The sequence below is a fragment of the Lipotes vexillifer genome, unplaced genomic scaffold (assembly GCF_000442215.2).
Source record: "Lipotes vexillifer unplaced genomic scaffold, Lipotes_vexillifer_v1.1 scaffold223, whole genome shotgun sequence".
NCBI lineage: Eukaryota > Metazoa > Chordata > Mammalia > Artiodactyla > Lipotidae > Lipotes > Lipotes vexillifer.
In genome coordinates this window covers 792,709-815,758 of record NW_006788663.1, presented here as the reverse complement: position 1 = coordinate 815,758, position 23,050 = coordinate 792,709, and the positions used below count along the sequence as shown (strand labels likewise).

At 37.0% G+C, this 23,050-nt stretch overlaps 1 protein-coding gene across 2 annotated transcripts in view; it reads right to left on the bottom strand.

Moving 5' to 3' along the window:
- Nucleotides 1–23,050, bottom strand: part of ACER3 (alkaline ceramidase 3) — a 181,901-nt gene that overhangs the window by 4,215 nt on the left and 154,636 nt on the right. For both annotated transcript variants that reach the window (XM_007461710.1, XM_007461711.1), the window contains 2 exons: nt 4,214–4,315; nt 1,996–2,100 (listed from right to left, as the gene is read on the bottom strand). In XM_007461710.1, the coding sequence (XP_007461772.1) occupies nt 1,996–2,100; nt 4,214–4,315 (207 nt within the window). The remainder of the gene's footprint in view (nt 1–1,995; nt 2,101–4,213; nt 4,316–23,050) is intronic.

Here is a 23,050-nt window from a genome sequence, read left to right as displayed (position 1 = left end):
GGCACGAACCTGCGTCCCCTGCATCGGCAGGCGGACTCTCAACCACTGCGCCACCAGGGAAGCCCAGCAGTACCCTTCTTAAGAGTCCTGGGTCTCAGCCCCATGGGGACTTTCCTCTGAGCTCAGATACCAGCTCCAGCTGAACAGTGCCTCCTGTTCAGACATGACTTTAGAGTCCCCAAATTCTTCAATACTCTTCCTGTCAAGAGACAGACTCTATGACTTTGACCAATGGAGTATTGTGAGAGTGATACAATTTGAGTTGAGACTAGGTTATAAAAGGCCCCACTGCTTCCACCTGGTTCTCTAGAGATGCTCCCTCTGAGGCAAGCCATCTGTCAGGTAAGAAGTATTCATTGCTGTATTATATTACACTGCAGTTATGTCCTTGGGACTTCGTGGGCAGTGTTAAAGTGCCAAGTTTTTAATTCTTGGGTTTGCTTTATAGTTATTTTTGTTTCTCCTTTTCTATCATTTGCCAGTTTCCCCAAGCATTTCCTCCCATAACCCTCCCTCTTAAATAGTTATTTCTAATATGCTATGGGCTGAGAATCCAAATATTCAATGCAGTAAGAAGTAGCAAAAAATAAAATAATTATACTTAGAGCCAGAGTTTAAAGAACTCTTCCATGATTAATAACCTTGAGCTCTTCACAGTATGAATTCAGTGATCCTTATTTGGTTGCCCAGAAGTTCTTTTTATATCATTCTCAAGTAGCTAAATTCAGGTTGCCTAAATAAGTTGATCTCTAGACAGGTGAGATGCAAGTGTTTTAAAAGGTATTCTAAAAATTTCACTAAGTAAATTTTCACATTGGTTCGAAGGAAAATTTTCTTCCCCTTTCTATAAATATTTCAGCTCTCTCAATTCTTGAGATGAATTTGAGATTAAACATAGACTGATCCCCTGGTAAAGAGATCAATATGTACACATTCATTCATTAAATCATTTAACAATATATACTGAGTGCTTACTGTGTGACAGGCATTGATTTAAACACTTGGGAGAGTAGCAGTGAATAAGATAAAGTCCTCGCTCTCAAGAAACTTACAGTCTAGTTGGGGGAGGTAAACAAGTAAACACATGACTGGTTATAAATGCCGTGAAGAAAAATAAGGCTTGGTGAGGAGAGTGATACAGATGTATTATTTGAGCAGGGTGATCAGAGAGAATTCTGATTCCATTTTTGCTATAAATGGCTGACCTCCAACAAATTCTTGAATTTATTTATTTATTTTTTGGCTGTGTTGGGTCTTCATTGCTGTGTGCGGGCTTTTCTCTAGTTAAGGTGAGTGGGGGCCACTCCTCACTGCGGTGCATGGGCTTCTCATTGTGCTGGCTTCTCCTGTTGCGGACCATGGGCTCTAGGCGCGTGGTCTTCAGTAGTTGTGGCACGCGGGCTCAGTAGTTGTGGCGCACAGGCTTAGTTGCTCTGCAGCATGTGGGATCTTCCCGGACCAGGGCTTGAACCCATAACCCCTGCATTGGTAGGCAGATTCTTAACCACTGTGCCACCAGGGAAGCCCCAACAAGTTCTTTATTAGGGGAACAAGGAAAGAAAAGTGGCAACCAATTTATTTCAGGGAAGGAGACAAATTAAGTTGGGGACTTCAGATACTTGTGCTTTCCCAGTCCCCACTCAGGGGATCTGGCTGCTTTTTTCCCCTTAAATTTGTTCTCTATAAACAAAGATATGATGATCAGCAAGAAATGGAAATGTTTATATCCTACTTGCACTAAAAGAGGAGATGAATGATCTACTTAAAATGTAGATCATGTGCCAGAGGTCAGTTACTAGAGCTGTCACCCTTTAAAGATGAGAAAATAGAACTTCAGAGAGAGTAAGCGACTTGCTTAAGATCACCCGGTGGCAGAGGCAAAGCTGGAACATAAGTTTCTGATTCCGTCTGTGACATTTTATATTTACACCATTGTATTTGAAGAGTAAAGAAAGAAACACTCCAATACTAGGCTAAAAAGTCTCTATTTCTTACCTGAAAAGGATGTGAAGATAAGAACCAAGGCCAGTTAAAATATGCCACCATGCATGAAACTGTGTGGTAACAGCTATGATAGGTGGCACCTTCTTTCGCAAGTTCCTGTGTGGAGGGGGGTGGAAATATGCATGTCAGTTATTTTTTATATTTAACAACTAATGCTGACAGTCTTAGAGCATTTTGAAATGTCATTCTCAAACATGGCAATTATTTAATTTCCTTATGTCTGCTGTAGTCTGCTGTATTGTTTTCCAAAGTGTATTATGAGGAACAGTATTCCTAGCAGAAGTTCCATGAAGAAATGACTCTGGTCAAAATAAATGTAGGAAACAGTACATAGGTTATTGCCCTCTTGGAGATTTGTAATGCATATTAACAAATTATAGGCTTTAAAAAGTCCTACCATAACTAAACAGGTTATCTTCACATGGAACCCTTCTTTCAGGTAATATCTTATTAACACCTTATGTAACCTACTAATACATGGAACCCTTCTTTCAGGTAATATCTTATTAACACCTTACGGAACAAGTGTTTCCTGGAAAAACACTTTGGGAAACACTGGTCAACTTAGCTATTCACTCAAGAAACTAGACACGAGCTTTTTCTATGCCCTATGTACAACCATCATTTCAGAAGACCACCAAACAGTCTATAAAGTCTTTTTGTATTTATAATATTATTTCACCTCATAGTGAGTCTTTGAGGTGGCTTTATAAGCTTTGCTTTCAAGATGAGGAACCTAAAATGCAGAGAGATTATTGAGTTGCCCCAGTCACTCAGCTAGTAGTACAGCTGAGTCTCAAATTCTAGATCTTTTGATTAAGTGTGTATCATATTAATATTCTCATTTATTAGAGGGGGTAAATTCAATGTGAAACACCAAATTATTTTCTAGGTATCCCCACAAATTTTGCAGACATCTTTAAGAACCTATTTTATTTCTTAGTAGAAACAGAGGATCTCACCCAGAGGATGATGACTTACCTCTGCATTGTAAAAGCCCCAGCTGGGGTTCTGATGGATATTATGGTACTGATTCAGAACCACTCACTTAGATCTTAGTTTTTTAAGCAAGATGTATTATTTGTTTGTGTGCATGTAAAGTCTACATTTCAAACATATGTAAAACTAGGCAAAATAATAATGTACCCATTACCCAGCTTCAACAATTATAATTTATGGCCCATCTTGTATCATCTAAACTTCTCCCCTCCCATATTATTTTGAAGCAAATCCCAGATATTGTTATCATTTTACCTCTAAATATTTCAGTATATACCTCTAAAAGGTTAAAACTTCTTTAAAACATAACTATAATACCATTTTCACACCTAAAAGATTAATAATAATCCCTTAGCATCATTAGATATTCGATTACTGATCATAAGCTTTTTTTTTTTTAAACACTTGGTTTGTTTGAATCAAGATCCAAAAAAAAGTAATTACATTGAGTTTGGTTGATAATATCTCTTAAGTCTCTTTTAATCTTATGTTCCTCCTCCCTTTTTTGCCCCCTCTGCAATTTATTTGCTGAAGAGACTAGGTCATTCATTCTATAGATTTCCCACAGTTTGAATTTTGCTGATTGCCTTTTTGTGGTGCTATTCAATACATTCCTCTGTTGTCTATGATTATGCAAAACTATTAAGTCAGAATTTTGAGTTGGAAGGATCCACTAGTTTAACCTACTTAACATGTTCATTTTATGGAAACTGAGGCCCAGACAGACAGTGTCTTAGGTGACAGACTAGAGCCCAGAGACCCAAGATTCAAATTCCAGTGAATATATAATTGCTGAAAAGGTAGTAAAAAGGAAAACTTGCCTTTCTTAGAAAATAACATTAAGCATATTAAAGTACAAAATTATATACACGTATTTCATATGCTTATTACAAATCATTCCTATTTCTTATTTCTTCAGTAAAGCAGATTAGGCAGATTTCAAAGCCCTAGTCAATATTTGATTAACTGTATAGTACTGCAATGCACACACAAAAAATCCCTACAGATATTATGGAATATTCTTAGGTCCAAATTTTTACGTAATTTAAACAAGCATTCCCAGAATTTAGTTTTATTGTGCTATATGTATATTTTTAATTTCAATGATGGCAAAAATTCACTTCAGTGCACTAATAATTCTATATGTCTAAGAAATGGTCTGCTTAATAGATTCCAAAAATATTTTTCAGAGATTGAAAATATATCTTACCTCAGTGAATCACAAAAGATGTTATCTATGTTCCATAATAAAAATCCCAATAAAAATACACCCAAGGATGTATAACCCAGTCCTCTAAGCCATGGATAAACCCTGTGGGTAAAAAAAAAAGCAAAATGAAATTTTGTCAATTCATGTCATGATGAGAGCTTGAAGTCATCACTGTCATGAGGAAAAGGTTTTCATAAGTATTAAAAGCAAACTTATCTATTAAATTCTCTAATACATTTGCCTATTACATTTAGCCATTAAAAGGTACTAAGAAAAAAATGTGCCACTAAGACTTTGCTAATTGTATCAAGAGAGTAATCTGAAAGTACCCAGTAACTTTATCAGTCACTTGGAAGAGGCAGAGGGGTGGTGGAATAGAAAGAACATTAATTGAGTCATTTGCTGTGTCAGGCACTACAGTATATTAGATACACAGACTATATACATAAACACACACACATGAATACAATCTTCAAATAAACTCTGTGAGGCAGGTATTATTCTTTTTGCTTCGCTGATGAGGGAACTGAAGCTTGGTGAGTTATCCAAAATAACAGGTATAGCTAATGTAGTTTTTATAGCTTTATCCATCACCTCCAAAAGCTTAGTTTATATATATATTTTAGAATGTTATATAAATGGAATAATACAGTATGTTTTCTTTGTTATACGGCTTCTTTCATTTGGCATAATTATTCTGAAATTCATCCATGTTGTTATGTGTATCAATACTCATTTCCTTTTACTGCTGAGTAGTACGCCACTATATGGATATACCACAATTTGTTTATCTGTCCAAATGTTGGTGGACATTTGTGTTGTTTCGTTTTTTGCTATGACAAATAAAACAGCTACGAACATTAATAAATAATTATTTGTATGGACATATGCTTTCATTTCTCTTGGGTAAAAAGCTAGGAGAAGAGCTGAATTGTCAGGCAGGTGAATGCTAAACTTAAGACAGCTAAACTGTTTTACTAACTGACTGTATCATTTTACATTCCCACCAGCAGGGTAGGAGTGTTTTTTGTTCTACATCCTCACTAACACTTGCTATGACATCAGTCTTTTTCATTTTAGTTGCCTCAGTAGGTGTATAGAGGTATCCCATTGTGGTTTTAATTTTTATTTCCCTAATGATTGCTGAGCATCTTTTCATATGTTTATTTGCCATCCCTGTATCTTCTTTGATATGGTGTTTATTGAATCTTTACCCATTAAAAAAATTGTTATTTACCTTCTTATTATTGAGTTGTAAGAGTTCTTTATATATTCTAGTTGTAAGTCCTTTGTTGGACATATATTTTGCAAACATTTTCTCCAAGTCTGTGACTTGCCTTTCATTTTCTTTTTTTTGGATTCTTAAAAAAAAGGTTTTTTTTTAAGTGAAGTATAGCTGATTTACAATGTTCTGTTAGTTTCTGGTGTACAGCAAAGTGATTCAGTTTTATATATATATATATATATATATATACTTTTTCATATTCTTTTCCATTATGGTTTTTTTTGATGTGTTAATGTAGATTTATTTTACTGTTATTTTTTGAATTTTTTTTTAATACAGCAGGTTCTTATTAGTTATCTATTTTATACATATTAGTGTATATATGTCAATCCCAATCTCACAATTCATCCCATCAATACCATCACCACCCCCACTTTCCCCCCCAGTGTCCATACATTTGTTCTCTACATCTGTGTCTCTATTTCCGTCTTGCAAACCGGTTCATCTGTACCATTTTTCTAGATTACACATATATACGTTAATATACGATATTTGTTTTTCTCATTCTGACTTACTTCACTCTGTATGATAGCCTCTAGGTCCATCCATGTCTCTATAAATGACCCAATTTCATTCCTTTTTATGGCTGAGTAATATTCCATTGTATACATGTACCACATCTTCTTTATCCATTCATCTGTCGATGGGCATTTAGGTTGCTTCCATGACCTGGCTATTGTAAATAGTGCTGCAATGAACATTGGGGTGCACGTGTCTTTTTGAATTATGGTTTTCTCTGGGTATATGCCCAGTAGTGGGATTGCTGGGTCATATGGTAATTCTATTTTTAGTTTTTTAAGGAACCTCCATACTGTTCTTCATAGTGGTTGTATCAATTTACATTCCCACCAACAGTGCAAGAGGATTCCCTTTTCTCCATACCCTCTCCAGCATTTGTTGTTTGTAGATTTTCTGAAGATGCCCATTCTAACTGGTGTGAGGTGATACCTCATTGTAGTTTTGATTTGCATTTCTCTATTAGTGATGTTGAGCAGCTTTTCATGTGCCTCTTGGCCATCTGTATGCCTTCTTCGGAGAAATGTCTATTTAGGTCTTCTGCCCATTTTTTGATTGGGTTGTTTGTTTTATTAATATTGAGCTGCGGGCTTCCCTGGTGGCACAGTGGCTAAGAGTCCACCTGCCAATGCAGGGGACATGGGCTTGAGCCCTGGTCCAGGAAGATCCCACATGTCATGGAGCAACTACCGTGCACCACAACTACTGAGCCTGTGCTCTAGAACCTGTGAGCCACAACTATGCCACAACTACTGAAGCCCGTGCACCCAGAGCCCATGCCCTGCAACAAGAGAAACCCATGCACAGCAACAAAGACCCAATGCAGCCAAAAATAAAAATAAATAAATAAATTTATTAAAAAAAATATTGAGCTGCATGAGCTGTTTATATATTTTGGAGATTAATCCTTTGTCGGTTGATTTGTTTGCAAATATTTTCTCCCATTCTGAGGGTTGTCTTTTCGTCTTGTTTATAGTTTCCTTTGCTGTGCAAAAGCTTTTAAGTTTCATTAGGTCCCATTTGTTTTTGTTTTTATTTCCATTGTTCTAGGAGGTGGGTCAAAAAATATCTTGCTGTGATTTACATCAAAGAGTGTTCTTCCTATGTTTTCCTCTAAGAGTTTTACAGTGTCTGGTCTTACAGTTAGGTCTTTAATCCATTTTTAGTTTATTTTTGTGTATGGTGTTAGGGAGTGTTCTAATTTCATTCTTTTACATGTAGCTGTCCAGTTTTCCCAGCACCACTTATTGAAGAGACTGTCTTTTCTCCATTGTATATTCTTGCCTCCTTTGTCATAGATTAGTTGACCATAGGTGCATGAGTTTATCTCTGGGCTTTCTATCCTGTTCCACTGATCTATATTTCTGTTTTTGTGCCAGTAACATACTGTCTTGATAGCTGTAGCTTTTATAGTCTGAAGTCAGGGAGTCTGATTCCTCCAGCTCCATTTTTTTCCCTCAAGATTGCTTTGGCTACTCGGGGTCTTTTTGTGTATCCATACAAATTTTAAGATTTTTTGTTCTAGTTCTGTAAAAAATGCCATTGGTAATTTGATATAGATTGCATTGATCCATTATGGTTTATTACAGGAAACTGAATATAGCTCCCTGTGCTATACAGTAGGACCTTGTTGTTTATCCATTCTATATATAATAGTTTGCATCCACTAATCCCAAACTCCCAATCCATTCCCCACCCCCACCCCCTGCCCTTGGTAACCACAAGTCTGTTCTCTGCATCTGTGAGTCTGTTTCTGTTCTGTAGATAAGCCTCTTTGTTGCTCTTTTTCAAAATTGTTTTGGCTCTTCTAGGTCCTTTGCATTCCATGTAAATTTCAGAAATTGTTTCTCAATTTTTACCAAAAAGCCTGCATAGATTTAGATTGTGATTGCATTGAACCTATAGATCAATTTGGAGAGAACTGACATCTTAATAACACTGAAGTTTTCTAACCCATGAAAATGATACATCTATTTATTTAGGGCTTCTTTAATTTTGCTCAGCAAAAAACTGTTCACCACAATATACAGAGCTTGCATATATTTATTTGCTAAATTTAATCCTTAAACATTTGATGTTTTTGACGGTACTGTAAATTGTACTTTCAAAAATTTCACTTTCCAATTGTTTGGTGCTAATACATAGAAATATGATTTTTGAATACTGACTTGAATCTCGTGACCTTGCTGAATTCCACTTATTGCTCCTAGTAGTTTTTTGGTACCTGTTCTGTGATATTTTCTGTACACAATCATGTCATTTGCAAACACTATGTTGGATAGGACTTCCACCAGTGTAGTGCTGAACAGAAGTGGTGACAATGGATATCCTTGTTTTATTCTTGATTTTAAAGGTAACTTTTAAAAACATTTCATGACTAAATGTGTTAGATGCTGTAGTTTACAGGTTGAGAAAGTTTCATTCTATTGAGTTCGTAAAGGGTTTTATTTTGTTTATGTGGTTTATTTAGATCATAAATAGCAGCTGAAGTTTTCAGAATGCTTTCTCTGAATCTATTGCTATCATCATGTATTTTTTTTTTTTTTAAGATGATGTTGCAGGTAGGAGTTTATTAATTAATTAATTTATTTTTGCTGTGTTGGGTCTTCGTTTCTGTGCGAGGGCTTTCTCTAGTTGTGGCAAGCAGGGGCCACTCTTCATCGTGGTGCGCGGGCCTCTCACTGTCGCGGCCTCTCTTGTTGCAGAGCACAGGCTCCAGACACGCAGGCTCAGTAGTTGTGGCTCATGGGCCTAGTTGCTCCGCAGCATGTGGGATCCTCCCAGACCAGGGCTCGAACCCGTGTCCCCTGCATTAGCAGGCAGACTCTCAACCGCTGCGACACCAGGGAAGCCCATCATGTAGTTTTTATATTCTGTTATTTTAACTGTAAGTATTTGCATATAAACAAATGAAAGGGGTGATTAACTTAAAAATCATCAGGAAAGCACAAACCTGGCTGTGCATGAAAAGGACATTATTGCCACTGTTTGATGAAGGTTCTCAGAGATGAGCTTAAGAGAGTCATAGTATGCCTTCAGCTTTTCTGAGTTTATCATTGCCCCATTTGAGGGAGGCAAGAATGAGTCCCAGGAAGCACAGAGTTCAGCATAGTGAAGGCATTTGGCAGAACTGCAGTGTGGGCCAGGTGCTGAGATGTGACAGGGATATGATCAGTGGGGGTGGGATACTCTCTATTTTCTCCTTCTTAGCTTACTTACCAGGGCCAATCTTCAGCTCTCAGAAGTAGTTCAAAGCAAAATTCTTCTGTGGGGTGAAATGAATGACTTTGGTTATCCAGGTAGCAGGGCACGTGAGAGAGAGCAAGAACTTCATCAGCACATGGTCCATGCAAGCTAAGTACAGATAAGATTCTGGGGACAGACTACCTATGTATTATCAGGTCAAGAGTAGTATAATACAGAATGCCCTCAACATATCTGTGTCTGGAGTTACACTGCTTCATTCTGGACTGGCTGCCTGTCTAGTGTACTGCTATCATCTGAAAAGTCCCTTCCCTTCGCCTTCACCTTGGGAATTGCCTTCACCTCTCTCTGTGTTGGATTTCCTAAGTCTTGCATCCTATGTCTTCCTCCTTTTTGGTTTTCTCTCTCATTTTGGTCAAACACATCCTTCAACAGGTTCCTGAGCAAGTTTATGGAATATAAGTTTTTTTGAGAACTTGAATGTATGAAAATGTATTTTGTCACCATATTTTATAGACAGTTTGGCTAGGTTATTATCCTATAATTCTGGCTTCCAGTTTTGCTTTGGTAAGTCCAAAACCATTCTGATCCCTGATCCTTTGGGTGTATATCTGCCTTCTGACTCTATAAACTTGTAGAATTGTCCTTGTCTATAATTCTTAAACTGGCATGAGTCTATTTCCACCTACTATGCTTAGTACCCAGTGGGTTCTTTCAATCTAATAACTCATATATTTCAATTGTAGGATATTTTCTTGAATTGCTTTGGTGATGATTTCCTCCCTTCCATTTTCTCTGCACAGTACCCCCTCCCCCTTTTTTATGTTGGTCCTTCTATTCCGGCTCAGTAATAATTCTATTGAGTCCCTTCTATTCTCCATTTCTTTCTCATAATTCTGATGGCCCCCAGGTTGTGGTCCATGAACTTAAGGAAACACCTGCTATTTGGCCACAGCAGTGGTGGTGAGTGGGCCCAAGGCCCTGAGGCCCCAAGCTGTCCTGTTTACTCTGGACCATACCATGGGTTTAGTGCCTCTCCTGTGGTAGATGCTTGCTGGTGAATAGGGGATGATGGACCATAAGACAATAACAATGTATGTTCAGGAGAAAGAATTCCAGTGCCTTCTTTAACTATATCTTTCAAACCCTTCATTTCATTTTATCATATTTTTAATATCCTCTTTGAGGGGATTCTCTGAAAGTTCCTTTTTTATAGCATCTTACTCTTGATTCATAGACACAGTATATATCTAGGAATATTAATGAATTATAATATTTGCTGCCATTTTGTTGTTTTTGAAGTTTCTTCATGCAAAATTTGTTTACTCTAAGCTGATTTATTCCCTTATTATTTGTTTTGGCCTCTTTCATATTGAATGCATTCATCATATGTCTGACTGTCTCCTCATTCTTTTTTTTTTTTTTTTTTTTTTTTTTTGTGGTACGCGGGCCTCTCACTGTTGTGGCCTCTCCCGTTGCAGAGCACAGGCTCCGGACGCGCAGGCTCAGCAGCCATGGCTCATGGGCCCAGCCGCTCCGCGGCACGTGGGATCTTCCCGAACCGGGGCATGAACCCGTGTCCCCTGCATCGGCAGGCGGACTTTCAACCACTGCGCCACCAGGGAAGCCCCTCCTCATTTTTAAAGAGTAGAAAACTAAAAAGGTGATCGCAAGCTCTAAGCGTATGGTTGAGGGCTTTAGACTGGTAACCTTCACCGTAGGGTTATTTTTCTGGGCCAATTGTTAGGGAACCCCCACTATCATCAGGTCTTGTAGGCTGCTCATATTCCGTATAAGAAGATTCTTTCAATATTCTACCTAGCTATCTTTGTATTCAGCATTCATAAAGCATAAGGTCACCCAATTTACCTGATTTCAGTACGGTATTTGCATGCTCAATTGTGCCTGGCAAAATCCAATCTAGAGATACTGTTCACCCTTTCCAGAGAATAAACCTGCAGACTTCTGCAGTTGCTCCATGGCATGCAGTTGGGTGACAGAGCCTAAGCAATTAACAGTTTCTTAAAGCTTTTAACCAAACCTTTTTATTTTAGGCCCCTCCTCCATCTCCTTTGCCAAACTGCCTGTTTCTGCTAATGCCTGATACTCAAGAATCAATTCTCTGATGTAAACTGGAGATTCTTGACTTAGAATCTGGCTTTCTTGGGTTAGTTAAGGCAGTTAGCAGTAATCCATTTACTTTCCAGCTTCTAAAATTTTATTGAGTCTTCTCCTTGTGGGTTTATGCTTTATAAATAAATTCCTTTGTTGTAGTCTTAGGGTTTCAGAAAGGAACAAAATTAGATACCTGTTGATCTTCAACACTGTACCTGTTTTTTTTTAAATTAATTTCTGCCTTTTATCAGTGTCATTCTTCATTTCTCATTGGGTTTATTCTATTCATCTGTTTTCTAATTACTCAAGTTGAATACTTAGTTCATTATTCTTCAGCCTCTCTATTTCTAATGTAAACATTTCCCTCTAAGAACCACTTTTGCTACATCTTACTTTGGTTTATAGTATTTTCATTATGATTCCATTCAAAGTATTTCAATATTTCTATTATGATTACTTTTTTAACTCATATTTACAAGTATAGTTTTAGGTTTCCCAATATATGGGCTATTTTGACTAATCCTGTTTTGTTTTAACTAATTGTCAGAGAACATGCTATGCATGATACCAATTCTTTAAAATTTGTTGAACTTTGCTTTAAAGCTAGTATTGGCAGATTTAATAATTACTCCATGCCTGGTTGAGAAGATCATGCATCCTTTAATTGTTGAGTATATTAAATCATTTTGTTATGTTATTCAAATTTTATCAATCTTATTCATATTTTTTGGGATGAGTTACTGTGTTAAGATACCTCATCATGATAGAGTAGTTACCTATCTCTCTGTAATTCTGTCAATTTTTGTTTAAAATTTTCCATACAAGTTTAGAGTTGTCTTGTTTTGGGGTGTGGTAAATTGAATCTTATAATAACAATGTAATAAACACATTTGTTATGAATAATGCCTTAAATCTCTTTGTTATTAAAATAGCTAGTCCAGCTTTCTTTTAGTCAATACTTGTATGGCATGTACCTTTTTCTTTCAAAATTACTATGTATTGGGCTTCCCTGGTGGCACAGCGGTTGGGAGTCCGCCTGCCGATGCAGGGGACGCGGGTTCGTGCCCTGGTCCGGGAGGATCCCACATGCTGCGGAGCAGCTGGGCCTGTGAACCATGGCCGCTGAGCCTGCGCGTCCGGAGCCTCTGCTCCACAGCGCGAGAGGCCACAACAGTGAGAGGCCCACATACCGCCAAAAAAAAAAAAAAAAAATTACTATATATTTATATTTTAACCATGCTTCTTATGAACAGTAGATACCTGGATTTTTCCCTATTTGAGTCTTTGTCTTTTAATTGCTTAGCTCTGTTCATTTATATTTACTGTGACTACTGATATATTTTGAATTATTTCTACCCCTTCATTTTTTGCTTTGTATTTGTCCTCACTTTTCTCTGCGTCCCTTTCCCCCCTTCTCCTGATTTCTTTTGGATTCGGTTTTTATAATCCCATTTACTCCTTCATGTTTTTGTAATTGAAATTGTGAAATCAATTACTGTTTTTAGTGGTTACCAAAAAAGCACATGTAAAATCCAAAATTAATCACTGAATGTACCCTTTCCCCAAATAAGAAAGACCTTAGGAACTATGTGACTAAGATTATTCCCTTGTATCTCACATGTTATTTTGTCATCATTTTAGTTCCTTAAAAGAAAAAAAAAATCTCTCAAATTAGATATTATTAAAGTCATAATATTTTGTTCAGATAGTCCCATAGGTTTTTCACTTTTTCTCCTTCACTGTTCTTTCTTGTATCTCAACTCTTCCTCCTAAAGAATATCTTTTAGAAGGTCTTTTAGTGAGGTGTACTAGTAAAATTTCGTCATTTCTATTTGTCTCAAAATGTTTTCACCGAACCCTTGTTCTTGAAAGATATTTGGGTATACAATTCTAACTTGATGGTTAATTTCTCTCAGCACTTTGAAGATAATAGTCTACCGTGTTTTGGCTTCCACTGTTGCTGTTGATAAGCCTGCTGTAGACTATTTGTTATGCCTTTGTTGGTAATATGTTTTTTATCTCTGGATGTTTTTAAGATCTTAGTCTTTGGATTTCAGCAATTTTAGTGTGCTTTTTGAAAACAGGTGTCAATCAGGATTCAACTGCAGATAATACCTCTATCTAAAGCAGAAAATAATTTAATAGTTTCAATTCTGAAAGAAATGCTTAACAGATTTAGGCTCTCCGGGAATGACTTACGAACACTACTACAGAATTATCTTGCCAAAGGAATATTTTTCTTTTTCACATTTATGAAGCTGGAGAACTGGAAAGCCTCTGGACCAACTGCTGCATCCAGCATCATACCATCATACCATCTTAGCTATAATTCACAGTCAGGAAGCTGCCATTACACCTGTTTGTTCCAGAGCTATGATGCACACCCTAGATCCATATAAGTAAATGGATGCCTACATACTACCACTTCTCCTTCCCACTTAACTTGGTTCTGAATTCAAGACTAATGTGAATACATGTGATTGGCAAAACACCTGAATGTATCTGAAAACGTACCTGCAAAGGTAAGATGGGAAATATAGGTTTTAGCTTTTTAGCATCTACATTACAGGAAGGCTCACTCGAAAGAGGCTGAAACAAAGCTGAATGAGCTAATCTATCAAATCTGCCATACCTGAGAAAGATTTTCTTTCATTTATCCTGTTTGGGAATTATTATTTTTGAAGCTGAAGAGTTATGTCTTTTACCAATTCTAGAAAATTCTCACCTATTATCTCTTTGAATATCTCTTCTTTCCCAATTTTTGCTACTCTCTCCCTTTGGAACTGCAATTAGACATGTTATTTCTCTGTGATGCTTTCTGGCTTATTTCTTTAGACTTGTCTTTCCATTTAATTAATTCTCTCTTCAACTGTCTAATCTACTTTTAACTTATCCATTGAGTTTTTTATTTCAATGATTTTTTTTTATTGAAGTTGATTTACAATGTTGTAGCAACCTCTGCTGTACAGCAAAGTGACTCAGTTATACACACACAGACATTCTTTTTTAATATTCTTTTCCATGATGGTTTATCACAGGATATTGACTATAGTTCCCTGTGCTATACATTAGGACCTTGTTGTTTATCCATTCTAAATGTGATAGTTTGCATCTACCAACCCCAAACTCCCAGTCCATCCTTCTCCCTCTCCCTCTCCCCCTCCCCCTTGGCAACCATAAGTCTGTTCTCTATGTCTATGAGCCTGTTTCTGTTTTGTAGATAGGTTCATTTCAATGATTATTTTTAATGTCTTTGATTCTTTTTCAAATCTGTAATTTCATTTTTAATAATCTGTTCCTTTGTCATATTTTAATTTTCTCTATTTTTTTATTAAATATTTAAAAAATAGTTACTTTATATTTCAGCATCTGATTTGCGGGAGTTATTTCTGCTGTTCTGTTTCTCCTAGCTTTTGCTTATGGTAGCTTATTTCCTACTCTGGTTTTAGAATTATTAATTGTGCACATATGTTTGAGTGCCAATCTGTGGAAATCCTGAGGGGCCTACATTAAGGTATATTTCTTTGAAGTTAATTTGCTTTTGCTTCTCTTAGATACATTGGGACTCTATAAAAGGTGGATCAGTTTGAGTTAATTTTACATCTTGAGGTTTCCTAGACAATGAAGGTTATGTATATTTGAATCTCAAACATGTGTGGAGGCATACTAGTGATTATAGATTCTCAGAGAAGTAATACCTAAAACTGAGGCTGAAAGACAAGTTGCCTTGTCAATCTTCTGTTACTGAAGGGCAAATTTTTTTCTAGCCCAGGCTTCCACTGACAGTATCTCTTTGATGGTCCTGACTTTATGTGTACGTGTGTGTGTGGTGGTGGTGGAGAGGGAGTTCCAACTGCTCATCTTAAACATGCCCTAAGCTTTGTCTTCTATCTACCTTCAGTCTCAAACCTAAAGTTCTGATTTCCTGGTATCTGCAAATGCCTTCAAGTTGATCATGATTTGTCATGATCATTTGTCAGTCTAGTCTTCAGCTCCACCTTTGGAGTTAATGCTTTGGAATTTTCTTTACATTCTTTTGAGCTCAGCTATGCATTTAAAAGAACATCTATTGTATTTTATCCAGAATTTCTAGATGTTTTGTTACAGGAGAGATTTTCACATATCTTGTCAGACATAATAAAAGAAACAGAAGTTTCAGAGTTTCAGTTTGATTTAAAAAATCTTTACTGATAAGCACTACTCTGAGTTCCAGGAGTTATCAAGATAACTAAGACTTCAAGAAAACCTACAATCCAGTTGGGCACAGAGATAAATAAATAATGAACAGTACAAAATGATCACAAAATGGAGATATAAGAAAGAAGCTGTGGTAAAGCAGATGGAAGAAAGACGTTTTTATTTCATAGGATTTCCATTTTATATAGGTCCATCATTTATTTCTAAAAGTACTGGTACCCTATCTATCAGACTTGAATTTAAGGCAAGGACTGTGTTTTATATGCTTCTTTACATTTCCCTAAGGTGCCTAGACTAAAAACTGGAGACTTCTGCTTCTGGGAAGATGAAACGCACATAATCTTCCCTATTTTTCCCACTAAGTACAATTTAAAACCTTGAACATTATATATAAAAAACATAAGAAGACTCTGAAAGGTGGAGAGAAGGAGGCAGACTGGTTCAGGACTTTGGGACCCAAGTAATGCTACTGTGACAAACTCCATGTGTTTTCTTGTTGCCTCAGACACCTGAGAGTTGGAACTGAAGAAACTAGTAAACCAGAAACACCACTAGGCACAGACAAAAAACAGCCCAACAAAAGCCTACTCTCTCTCCAAAGAACCAGGAAAAAGGCAGTCTAGCAAGATAGAAAACTTACACAATAACCACTCTACAGCCAAACACTACAGAAAAAACTGTGGCCTCACCCCCATCCATTCTCAAAGCCTGAGTGGGAAACCTAGACTCCATTCCTCATCAGGCCCTAAGAAGGTGCCCTAACCTCCTGCCACAGTAATGTCAAGCAGGAAGGGGCTGGATCTTTCCCCACCCAGCAGTAACAAGCTCTCCACTTCCTGCAGTGTCAGTGGAGACCACATGGGGAGCCTGAACTTCCATCTTCATGTGGTAATAACGAGGTGTTCTCCCTCCTCACTGCGGTGGTATGAGAGTAGAGCTACTGGGGAGTCAGAATTTCTACCACTGACCAGAGGTAACAAGGTCATACCACTGAGCTGTCAGTGGAGGCCACATGGTGAGAAATAATTAGGCACTCTTGCCCTTCCCAGGCAGGGTGGTATCAGGAAGGCCTAGTAGAGAGTGGAAATTCCTACCCCAGCTCAGCAGTAATGAGGAGCTCTTTCCCCCATTTGTGTGTCAAGAGATGGCAAGGAAGAACCTGGACTCCTACCAGTACCTGGCAATAATGAGGTGGCACTCAGGGACCTGTGGGACTATAAGGAAGATCTAGCGTTCATGTTATTGGTGTCCCAGGAGGAGAGGAAAAAGAGGGCAGGAATGAAAAAGTACTTCATGAAATAATGGCTGAAAACTTTCAAAGCTGGCATACACACACACATAACGAACACAAACAAACAACAACACTATAACCCACAGATTCAAGAAGCTAAACCTACGTCAAACAGGTTAAAACCAAAGAAATCCACATCAAGACACAACATAGGCAAATTTCTGAAAACTAAAGACAAGGGAAAAATGTTGAAGAGCAGTAAGAGAAACAATACCTTACCCTACACCATATGCAAAAAAACAATCTGAATGATAGGATTTCTCATCAGAAAACTTGAAGGCCAGAAGAATGTGGCACATTTTTCAAGTTTTAAAAGAAAAGAACTGTCAACCTGGAGTCCTATATCCAGTGAAAATATTCTTCAGGAATGAAACAGAAATCAAGACATCCTCAGATGAAGGAAAACTAAGAGGATATGTTGCCAGATCTACCCTAAGAGAATGGCTAAGGAAGTTTTCAAAACAGAAAGGAAATGATGAAAGAAGGAATCTTGGAATGTTAGGCAGGAAGAAAGAGAAATGGAAAGAGTAAAAATTTGGTTAGATTATAATACATTTTACTTCTCCTCTTGAGTTTCCAAAGTATGATTTATGATTGGGGCAAAAATCAAAATACTATCTGATGTGGTTAAATGCATGCAGAGGAAATACTTAAGATAATTATATTTTAAATGGGGCAGGAAAAAGGCAGTGTTACAGGTTGAAGTGTTTTCCCTCAAAAAAGGTATGTTGAAGTCCCAACCCCCAGTATCTTAGAATGTGCCCTTATTTGGAAATAGAGTCATTGAAGATATAACTAGTTAAGATAAGGTCATGCTGTAGTGGAATGGGCTCCTAATCCAATATGGCTCATATCCTTGTAAGAAGACAGCCATGTGAAGACACAGAGACACAGGGAGAACACCATGTCATGACAAAGGCAGAGAATGGAATTATGCAGATAAGGGTCAAGGAATGCCAAAGATTGCCAGCAAACCACCAGAACCTAGAAAGAGGTGAGGATGAATCCCCCTATAGGTTTCAGAGGAAGTATGGCCCTACTGACACCTTGATTTTGGACTTCTAGCCTCCAGAACAATGAATTTCAGTTATTTTAAGCTATCCAGCTTGTGGTGTTTTGTTACAGCTGCCCTAGGAAACTAATAAAGGTATGTAAAGGGAAGGTAAGATTTCTGCACTTCACTGGAACTGGTAAAATGTTAACACCATTAGACTGTGATGTTATGTATGAAACTGAGCAGGGCCCTGTGGGGTTCCCGGGCATGGAGGCCTGCTTTGTCTCCCATTTCTTGTAGGCAAGACTCCAGCCTCCATGACCTTCCCTGAGTTCCAAAGGGCAGATTCCAACAGCTGCTAATCAAGGGAGGAGCAGCCAAGAAACCACCTGAGGCAAGATTAAAGGGACCAGAGAAGCTCATCAAGATTAGGAGACCACCTGAGACAAGATGAAGGGAGTGCGAGCACTGCCCACACCCTAATCTTGTCAGCAACCCCACCCTTGAACTATTGCTATAAAACCCCTCATCAAATCCTCCCAGGTTGGGACACATAGTTTTCGAGGGCAGGAGCCCGCTGTGTCCCCCTTTGCCTGGGAAAGCAATATAGCTATTCTTTTCTACTTCACGCAAAACTCTGTCTGATATTTGACTTGGCACCAGTGTACACAGGGTGAGATTTTGGCATCATGCATATATAATGTAATACTAAAAACAATCACTAAAAAAACTATACAAGGAGAAAGACTCACAAACACTAGAGATATACTAAAATGGAATTCTAAAAAATGTTCAAGATACTCACAGGGAGGCAGGAAAAAGAAAATACAGAACAAACAGAAAACAAAACATAAAATAGTAGAATTAATCCTTAATATAAAAATTATGTTAATATAAATGATCTAAATAAACCAATTAAAAGAGACTGGAAAAGTGGATTCAAAATCACGACCCAAGTGTATGATATCCAAAAGGAAACTCAATTCAAATATACCAATACAGGCAGGTTGAAAGCAAGAGTATGAAAAAGTGTATCATGCAAACATTAATCAAAAGAAATCTATGTTGATATGGCTATATTAATGAGAGATGAAGTGGAGTTCAGACCAAAGAAAATGACCAGAGACAGAGAAGGACATTACATGATTAACAAAAGGGACAATCCACCAAAAAGACATAGGAATTCTAAATGTCTATGCATCAAACAAGAGAACTGCAAAATAGGGTAGATGACCGAATGAAGCAAAAATTGATAGAATGAATGAGAAATAGATAAATACACAAGTATATTTGGAGACTTCAACACCCCCCTCTCAACTGATGGAACAACTACCCAGAAAATCAACAAGGATATAAAAAAACTCAAAGACACCACTGTGCAGCAAATGGCTAATTCAGTGGGGTTGGGCTGTGCAAATACTGTACATCCCAAAGAAAGGATTGAAGCCTGTGCTCTAGAGCCCGCGAGCCACAACTACTAAAGCCCAAGCGCCTAGAGCCCATGCTCTGCAACAAGAGAAGCCATCACAATGAGAAGCCCATGTACTACAGCGAAGAGTAGGTCCCTGCTCACTGCAACTAGAAAAGACCCAACGCAACCAAAGATAAAATTAAATTAAAAAAAAGAAGTTCATTTGTGTCATACTTTAGATTCCACATATAAGTGATACCATATGATATTTGTCTTTCTCTGCTTGACTTACTTCACTCAGTATGATAATCTCTAGGTCTATCCATGTTGCTGCAAGTGGCGTTATTTCATTCTTTTTTATGGTTGTATAATATCCCACTATATACACACATACACACACACACACACACATATCACATCTTCTTTATCCATTCATCTGTCAATTCTCTAGATATATGCCCAGGAGTGGGATTGCTGGATCCTATAGTAACTCAATTTTTAGCTTTTTAAGGAACTTCCATGCTGTTTTCCACAGTGGCTGCTCCAATTTACATTCCCACCAACAGTGTAAGAGGGTTTCCTTTTCTCCAAATCCTCTCCAGAATTTATTATTTGTAGACTTTTTAATGATGGCCATTCTGACTGGTGTGGGGTGATACCTCATTGTAGTTTTGATCTGCATTTCTCTAACAATTAGCAATACTGAGCATCTTTTCATTGTCTTACTGGCCATCTGTATGTCTTCTTCAGAGAAATACCTATTTAGGTTTTCTGGCCATTTTTTGATTGGGTTGTTTTTTTTGTTATTAGTTTGTTTTTTTGTTATTGAATTGTATAAGCTGTTTGTATATTTTGGAAATTGAGCCTTTGTTGGTCGCATCATTTGAAAATACCTTCTCCCAGTCCGTAGGTTGTCTTTTTGCTTTGTTTATGGTTTCCTTTGCTGTGCAAATGCTTATAAGTTTGATTAGGTCCCATTTATTTATCTTTGCTTTTATTTCTGTTGCCTTGGGAGACTGACCTAAGAAAACATTGGTATGATTTATGTCAGAGAATGTTTTGCCTATCTTGTTTTCTAGGAGTTTATGGTATCATGTCTTATAATTAAGTCCTTAATCCATTTTGAGTTTATTTTTGTGTATGGTGTGAGGGAGGGTTCTAACTTCATTGATTTACATGTGGCTGTCCAACTTTCCCAGTGTCACGTGCTGAAGGGACTTTCTTTTCTCCATTGTGTATTCTTGCCTCATTTCTCAAAGATTAATTGATCATAGGTATGTGGTTTTATTTCTGGGCTCTCTATTCTGTTCTACTGATCCATGTCTGTTGTTGTGCCAACACCATGCTGTTTTGATTACTGTACATTTGCATCAATAGTATTGTCTGAAGTCTGGAAGGGTTACGTCTCCAGCTTTGTTCTTTTTCCTCAGCATTGCTTTAGCAATTCTGGGTCTTTTATGGTTCCACATAAATTATAGGATTATTTGTTCTAGTTCTGTGAAAAATGTCATGGGTAGTTTGATAGGGATCACATTAAATCTGTAGATTGCTTTGGGTAGTGTGGCCATTTTAACAATATTAATTATTCCAATCCAAGAGCATGGGATATCCTTCCATTTCTTTGAATCATCTTCAGTTTCCTTTATCAATGTTTTATAGTTGTCAGCATATAGTCTTTGACCTCCTTGGTAAAGTTTATTTGTAAATATATATATGTGTGTGTGTGTGTGTGTGTGTGTGTGTGTGTGTGTGTGTGTATATATATATATATATATATATATATATATATATATATATTTGATGTGATTTTAAAAGGGACTGTTATTTTACGTTCCCTTTCTGATAATTCATTGTTAGTGTAAAGAAATGTATGTTAATCTTGTAGCCTGTTACCTTAATTTGTTTATCAGTTCCAGTGGCTTCTGTGTGGAATCTTTAGGGTTTTCTATATATAGTATCATGTCATCTGCATATAATGACAATTTTACCTCTTCCCTTCCAATTTGGATACCTTTTATTTCTTTTTCTTGTCTGATTATTGTGGCTAGGACTTTCAATACTATGTTGAATAGAGCGGTGAGAGTGGGCAACCCTGTCTTGTTCCAAATTTTAGTGGGAAGGCTTTCAGCTTTTCACCATGGAGTATTATATTGGCTGTATATTTGTCATAAATCGGTTTTATTATGTTGAAATATGTTCCCTCTATAACCACTTTGGGGAGAGTTTTTATCATGAATGGATGTTGAATTTTATCAAATACTTTTTCTGCATCTATTGAGGTCATTTTTGTCTTTTTTGTTGTTGATGTGGTGTATCACACTGATAGATATCCCTATGTTGAACCATCCTTGTGACCCTGGGATGAATCCACCTTGATAATGGTGTCTGATCCTTTTTATGTGTTGCTGGATTTGGTTTGCTAATATTTTGTTGAGGATTTTTGCATTTATGTTCATCAGTGCTACTGGCCTGTAATTTTCTTTTTTTGGTAGTGTCTTTGTCTGGTTTTGGTATTGGGGTGATGGTGGCTTCATAGAGTTACTTTGGGAGTCTTCTTTCCTCTTCAATCTTTCAGAAGACTTTAAGAAGGATTAGTATAAGTTCATCTTTGTATGTTTGGTAGAGTTCCCTAGTGAAGCCATCTGGTCCTGGACTTCTGTTTCCAGGAAGGTGTTTTTTTGTTTTTGTTTGTTTTTACAGATTCTGTTTCACTTCTAGTAATAAATCTGTTCAAATTATCTATTTCTTCTCGATTCAGTTTTAGTGGGCTGTATGTTTCTAGAAACTTATCCATTTCTTCTAGGTTGTCCAATTTGTTGGGATATAATTGTTCACAGTATTCTCTTATGAGTTTTTGTATTTCTGTGGAGGTATCAGATATTATTTCTCCTCTTTCATTTCTTATTTTGTTTATATGGGACCTCTTCTTGGTGAGCCTGGCCAGAGGTTTGTCAATTGTGTTTATCCTTTCAAAAAACCAGCTCTGGGTTTTACTGATTTTTCTCTATTGTTTTTTTTAATCTCTTTTTTTTTACTTCCTGTCTGATCTTTATTATTTCCTTCCTTCTGCTAAATTTAGCTTTCGTTTGTTCTTCTTTTTCTAAATCTTTTAGGTGGTAGGTTAGGTTGTTTGAGATTTTTCTTATTTTTTGAGGAAAGCCTATATTGCTATGAACCTCCCTCTTAGGATTACTTTTGCTGCATCCCATAGATTCTGTATGGTTGTGTTTTCATTGTCATTTGTCTCAAGGTATTTTAAAATTTCTTCTTTGATTTCAAGTTGACCCACTGGTTTTTTTAATAGCATGTTGTTTAGTAATGATTTTTTTGTTTCTCTTTCTATGGTTGATTGCTATTTTCATGCTGTTGTAGTCAGAAAATATGCTTGAAATAATTTCTGTCCTCTTAAATTTGTTGAGGCTTGTTCTGTGTCCTAGTATGTGGTCTATCCTAGAGAATGTTCCATGTGCACTTGGAAAGAATGCGTATTTTGGGTTTTTTGGATGTGATGTCATAGTATCAAAATTAAAATATCAATTAAGTCTAACTTTTCTAATGTATCATTTAGGATCTCTGTTGCCTTACTGATTTTCTATCTGGAAGATCTGTCCACTGATGTCAGTGGGGTGTTAAAGTCTCCTACTATTATTGTATTCCCATCACTTTCTCCCTTTATGTCTATTAGTATTTGTTTTGTATATTTGGGTGCTTCTATATTAGGTGCATATATGATGATAAGTGTAAAATCCTCTTCCTGTATTGATCCTTTTATCATTATATAGTGTCCTTCTTTATCTTTCTTTATAACATTTGCTTTAAAGTCT